At 42.6% G+C, this 6,445-nt stretch overlaps 1 protein-coding gene across 1 annotated transcript; it reads right to left on the reverse strand.

The window, feature by feature from the left end:
- Positions 1-1,551: 1,551 nt before the first annotated feature.
- LOC114772233 (cadherin-18-like) lies at positions 1,552-2,581 on the reverse strand. The gene is made up of 2 exons (XM_028965237.1): positions 2,347-2,581; positions 1,552-2,130 (listed from the first exon to the last, which is right to left on the reverse strand). The coding sequence occupies exons 1-2, from the start codon at positions 2,579-2,581 to the stop codon at positions 1,622-1,624; spliced, it is 744 nt and encodes a 247-aa protein (XP_028821070.1). The 3' UTR covers positions 1,552-1,621.
- Between the last annotated feature and the right edge of the window lie 3,864 nt (positions 2,582-6,445).

Consider the following 6,445-nt stretch of genomic DNA (forward strand, 5'->3'; position numbering starts at 1 on the left):
TGAGTGTTTTAAGGGCTTTTTAATGAAGACAAATTCTCAGTTTTCTGAATGTCACTTGCCAGTGAGGCACATTAAATATTCACAACAGCCACATTGGACGAGGATTAAGTTGTCCAGTTTTGGCACAGCTTTCTACAAACCAACTCCGGTCTCAAGAGAAGCCCTTACAATACTTTGCATCATTCTTGTCCAAATACTGTCAGATTCCAAGGTATCAGTGCGAAGCAAATCATCATTAAAAAGGTAAAGTTTACTTAGTATAAGAAATGTTTAATAGCCTCATGTCATGTCTACGAGGCTCCCAAAAGTCATCATTGTGCTAATCATTTCTCAGCATATTAAAGCAGTCTCCAGGCTCTTTTTATTTATATGCTCAGGGTTTCATGGGAGTTGATCAGGACTGGATTGCAACACAGACTATTCACACTTGATTTATAAGTCCTGGAAAAGTAATAAAAGCTGCCCACTCAAGCATTTGAATCCAATTATCTTTCATGGAATACTGGTGTTATCCAATTAAAACTCCCTGTGCTCTTGAGAATTATAATAAGTTATTATTATTATTTATATATTTTGGGGGGGCTTTTGACAGGGATGATGTATAGAGACTTCTGTACAGCTTGTTCAGACAAGGATAACTGAATGTAAAAAGTGAGAGAAAGAATGTAATGTCAAATAGTTTCTAGGTTAGATCATCCATATTCGGAGGACATTCGGGAAGGTTTATTCCCGCAGTTTTTAATCAGCGATGACTAGAAAATCGGTGCTTTGTTTGAGTCCCATCGACTTCAGGCTTACTTGTTTAGACTGGTTGAAGTTGAGATGATCCCTGTTACCCTGACTCCTAGCTGCCTTATCGCTTCCCTTCCACTGGTGGTGTCCAAGCGTTCATATAATAAAACCAAACTTACCTGCTTAATTGTGTGTATCTGCATTTGGGTTCACCTACTTTCACAACACTCGCTGCTCCGTGGCTGTGTAATCTTTCGCCCTGTGACGTTTTTTGTTCTTGAGAAAAATTATGTTCACTTTACATATCAAAATGGATGGAACATAACACAATATTGATTAAAAATCATATCCATAAATTGTTACTGTTTTAAATGTCCATGGCAACTCCAAATGGATTATAAATTTAAATGTAGAGAAGCCCATTATCTGGACGTCTGTCAATTTAAAAGGTTAATTGAGTACTACAAACCACTTTTGGAATGATCTTAGTACAGCTGGAACAGTTGTCAATGACTATTCCTTTTTCATTTTGTAATATGTTCTATTCAAAATCATTTCCCTTTTAATTGAAAACAAGGACATATAAATAAGAAATAAATGTACCACAATAAATATAATAACATCTGGAATCATGAGCTTTATTCAGCAATATAAAATATACACCAGGGAAAATAGTTTCCTCTATCAATCATATATTTTTTAAATATTTATTTGTTTTAATCCAAAAATCATCTTACTTTGCCCACTTGCAGATCCCAGTGAAAAGAACAGTCAAATTCCACACCACACAGTTCACAGAGTTAAAAAAAGAGTTTTTTTTGTGTTTGTATCAATCTGGAATTGAGGATAAATGGGTTAGGTGAGGATTCTCTTAAATCCTCACATCCATTTATTGGGACTGTTTGGACTCTGACTCTCGAAAGAGTCTGGCCAGTGTGTGAACCTCCGGTCCCCATTCATCCAGGTCACTGGAGTCAAACTCAGATTGGGCGGCAGGGAGATCCAGGGAGCTAATGGATCCGGTGGGAGATCCATGGCCCTCGTAGGCATAGGTCTGCAGGGAGTCATATGGGGGTCCCCTGGTGTCCCGGTCAGCCACCGCCACCCTCTGTTTGATTATTTCATTGATATCCTCATCAGCCAGGGCCAAAGAGACACAGCTAGCCCCAACAGCAGCCCCTGCTTCCCAAGCCTGGAACAAGACGTCTCTCCGGAGCTTCATTTCCCCGACAGCTGAAGGGTTCCTCAGTGCTGTGATGTCAAAGGCCTCTGTGTCTTCCTCGCCGCCTCCCTCATCGTCGTATGTTACAACATTCTCCCGAACGTCCTCTTCCGAAATGATAAGCGGCTCTTTCTTGGTCTTCTTGCTCCGGAGAGTGACAAACAGCACCACGATGGCTAAAACCCAAAGCAGAAAACCCCTATTTAACCCTGTTTTGTTGTCCTTGCATCACTTCTGTACTTTACAAAGCAAAATCAGATATTCTGCATTAAAGTAGTAGAAACTGTTTTGGCAGTGAAGTCATGCTCTATAATTGGAAACTGATAGCTGAAGTACCAGTGGTTTTAACACATGCTGCAGGTATGCAATCGGTTCTCACGTCTGTCTCTTACCCAGGAGGATGATTATGCATAGCAGGATGGCAACTAGGGCTCCAGTGCTGAGGCCGGCCGAAGACAGGAAAGCCTGGGCTTGGCAGACACGTGCCCGGCCACCTCTCTGGCAGGGGCAGACCCTGAGGGTAAGGGTGCTGGTGCTGCTGAGCAGTGGCTCGCCCCCATCCCCGACCTCCACGGCCAGCTGGTACACCTCCTGCTCCGCCTGACTGAAGCCCCGCCTCCGAGACATTATACTGGCACTGTTATCTGCATGAGGAAAGAGCAAAAGATGTTTTTTCTTGGTGGGAAATGCATTATGCAAACAAGCGCAGCCTGAGTGCACTGGGGACTCCAGAGAAGGATAAGCAGCATCTGCTGATTGGCTATCTGCACTTTCATTTTCGGCTGTGCGCTTTTCTCTTTCTGATGATTACAGTGTTGGAACACATAGTCTGTGCCCCTGGAAAAATGTTCCCATATAGTGTGGTATAAATCATTGCATTTGAAAAAAAAATAAAAACAGTGGTTCTTGTTTCTCTGACTGAACCGGTCTGAGCCAGTAAAAGAAAAACAGGCTTGTAGAGGGGTCAGGAACATGGTGCCTTATTAAGTCTTCCCCATTATACAACTTTTCTCATTCTGAAGAGGCCTGGGCAGAGGGTACAGATGCATGTCTCCAACTCCCCCAGATCAGCATTTGCAATCACGGCCCACCACTTCAACATGCAGATTCCACAGGCCTCCCTGGGAACCTCTGTGGTGTCCAGCATCCCAGGCAGCAGAAGGAGCAAGATGGGCTCTCTTCAAGCCAGGAGCCTCTCACATGCAGGGGGGCAGTGACCCTATAGGTGTGGGGCTTTCTATTACTAGACCAAGGGACTGTGAAGCACGGCAACACGTAAGGAGCGGACATTTGTTTTGGTGCCATCGCCAACAGTCAGTCTTGCTTACACTGCATATTTTGACTCATCCTGTTATCCTCATTAGGCAAATCAGCAAACCCTTCACTGTTTTTAGATTCACGCAGGTGAGACCAGATTGTTGGCTTGAACCTCTTAAGAATAAACTGCACAAGGCAATATGATTAGAAGCCTATTTCAGAGACTTAACAGATGTGCTAATAATCACAAGGTAGCTATCAAATTAATTAAAAATTACTGAAAATGTTTGTGCAACCTACTCCACAGAGTAATTTGAGGAGCATGAGCTCAGATGCTGCTTGTTTTTTCTCAAGCAGAAACTGCAGTGGGCCATATGAAAATATTTTCCCAGAGTGGGGGAAAATTCACACTCCACGCCATGGTTACTGAGCATCACCAATTAGACCCTGATGTCAACCCTCTCGCGATAACTTGTCTCAGATTAAATCATTGGATTAAATCATTCATAAATAAAAATCTGTGAAAATATCATGGGAAGCAGGCTTGCTAAAACTACGGTGAGAGGAAATTCCTCTCACCGTAGGACGAGCACCACAGCACGTGCAGAATGAACCTTCTGGCTCCCTTCGTGACTGCAGCACTGGGAAACGTGCATGGCTACAAATGGTGGTTGAAAGTGAACTGGTGGGGATGCCACACCAGACATGAGCTGCTCCCATGAGTGAATCCTGCATCCCGGATGAGACTTGAGACGTGTGCATTCCTACCCACGCTTGCCCGGTTCACTCTACTGGCTCAGTGGTTGCTGGTGTGCATAAAATGAGCGGTGCTGTTCAGCTCGAGGTTATTAGTATTTGCAGTGGTGTTTCACTGATTAAAGATGACACAGGATGTGTTGGGCTTGTACAATCAGTGATGGGCAAAATCTTTTGCAGGATGGGTAGTTGGCTCTCCATTGTGTAAACAGGGCTTTAATAGCTCATCTATGGGGATGCTGTCTTAGTGCTGTAATGCGTGAGGGTAGAAAGGGCTTGGCTGGAGAAAAGGGGTTCAGAGAAAGGAAAAAAAAAAAAAGAAAAATGCAACTTCATGGCTTGTGGTCAGTGTATTGCTAGCTTGCTGCAGCGAAAGCCTTAGAAATTCACCAGGAGCCCCTTTCTTTAGCTGATCCCTAAAACTGGCCACCTGAGAAGGCATTGTGCTGGCAACGTCAAGACTGGTTGCCTGAGAAACACCACTGTCAGCATTTCCTTTATTAAATGGGTGATTTGAAGAGGTGGTGGTGGATGTGGGGCATAACAAAATTGTGTCCAACAAATTGGTTTTTAACCCTTCAGAAGAAATGCTGGTCTAGAGCCTGCTGTGTAGGATCCATATTGGGCCCTTTTTTTGCACAAGTGCAAAGGCAAGTGCTCTGTCATCTCTGGCAGCAACATGTAACAGAAGACACCAGTGCTGTTTGCTAGAGCTTTATTTCAGTATGGTGCTGCACACAAAAATGTAAAGCTGAAGATAGTGCTGTTCACACACACACACACACACACACACACAAAACAAGTCAAAACTGACCATTTTACATTTATTTAATGTAAAATGGTACTGTAATAAAATGTTGAACTCAACAGAATTAATCTGTAATCAGAATGTGTAAAACAATGGAAATAAATTATATATAAATAAATAATAAAAGCACAAAAATAAATAAATATAAAAGGATCATTTCTATTATACAGGGTGGGCCATTTATATGGATACACCTAAATAAAATGGGAATGGTTGGTGACATTGAACACATTTTATAAGTGGTCAGAAACTTGTAAATAACTCATGAAAGAATAAAGTTACGTTAAAAGCACACCATTGTTTTTCTTGTGAAATTACCAATACATTTGATGTGTCACATGACCCTCTTCCCATTGAAAAAAAACAAAAGTTGGATCCAAGATGACCGACTTCAAAATGGCCACTATGGTCACCCCCCATCTTGAAAAGTTTGCCCCCTCACATATACTAATGTGCCACAAACAGGACGTTAATGTCACCAACGATTCCCATTTTATTAAGGTGTATCCATATAAATGGCCCACCCTGTACATTTATATAATAATAGTGAGTACATGTGATGCACTGACATGATATTATATAAACAAATAAACTTGAAGTTTATTAGAGTTAATTAGTTTATTAGTTTTTATGCATGTTTTTATATTTATTATTTAGACATCTGGTAATTATAGGTAACTGCACACAGACCTATTTATTAAGGCCAATCATTTAATTACTGTAATGCCATGTGGGATGGAAGTGAATGAGGAAACGCAAATGCTCATCACAGTGCAAGTAAGTAATAAGAAACCTGATCGTTGGAACAAACAGAAAAGGCACAGCAAAGTCTTGGAGGAAGTTTACAAAAAGTGAAGTGATTGTCACACGTGATACACAGCAGCACAGCACACAGTGCACACAGTGAAATTTGTCCTCTGCATTTAACCCATCAATCTGAGTGAGCAGTGGGCAGCCATGACAGGCGCCCGGGGAGCAGTGTGTGGGGACGGTGCTTTGCTCAGTGGCACCTCAGTGGTACCTTGGCAGATCGGGATTCGAACCAGCAACCTTCTGATTACGGGGCCGCTTCCTTAACCGCTAGGCCACCACTACCCAAGGGACCAGCGTCTATACACAGTCTACTTTTGAAGCCCCCTAATGTCAGGCATGACGGCACCTGGTCTTATCACCTGTGCCCAATCCGGACAGCCTATAAAGGACTGGAGCTCCGCCCCTTCTGGAGCTCCGACATTTTCATGGACTTTCGTGAACTTGACTTTGCAATGGTGTACGTGTTAGTCTTTTGAGTTCTGGCAATCGCCACACACCTGCGGGCAAGTTTATGTTCTCCCCTTTGTTGAAACTGTTTTCGGCCACTGAGCCGCGTTTATTTGTGTGTATTTATTGGTTAATAATAAAACCCCGTTCCCAGCATGTCCCGCCTCTGCGCTTCCTTCCCCCGTCAGCTCGCCAGCGTGACACCTAATGCAAACAGGTGTCACCTGACTAGCCCAGTGACACACAAGGAATCATAATTACTAAACATATCAATTACCATGTGATATTTTGCTCCATCGAGCATTTCATTTATTAGTGTAATTATTTACCCAACTGAGTAGTTGTTTCACTAAGTGTGATATGATAATTCGTTTTAATAAGTAATTGTGCATACTGAAGCTTGGCTTATG

This window comes from Denticeps clupeoides, unplaced genomic scaffold, assembly GCF_900700375.1.
Source record: "Denticeps clupeoides unplaced genomic scaffold, fDenClu1.1, whole genome shotgun sequence".
Taxonomy (NCBI): domain Eukaryota; kingdom Metazoa; phylum Chordata; class Actinopteri; order Clupeiformes; family Denticipitidae; genus Denticeps; species Denticeps clupeoides.

Bases quoted from the DNA above. Each gene is read 5' to 3' on its own strand.
- LOC114772233 (XM_028965237.1), bottom strand. From the start codon at position 2,581: ATGTCTCGGAGGCGGGGCTTCAGTCAGGCGGAGCAGGAGGTGTACCAG. The intron at 2,131-2,346 runs GTAAGAGACAGA...TTTGGGTTTTAG, and splicing joins ATGCATAATCATCCTCCTGG to CCATCGTGGTGCTGTTTGTC.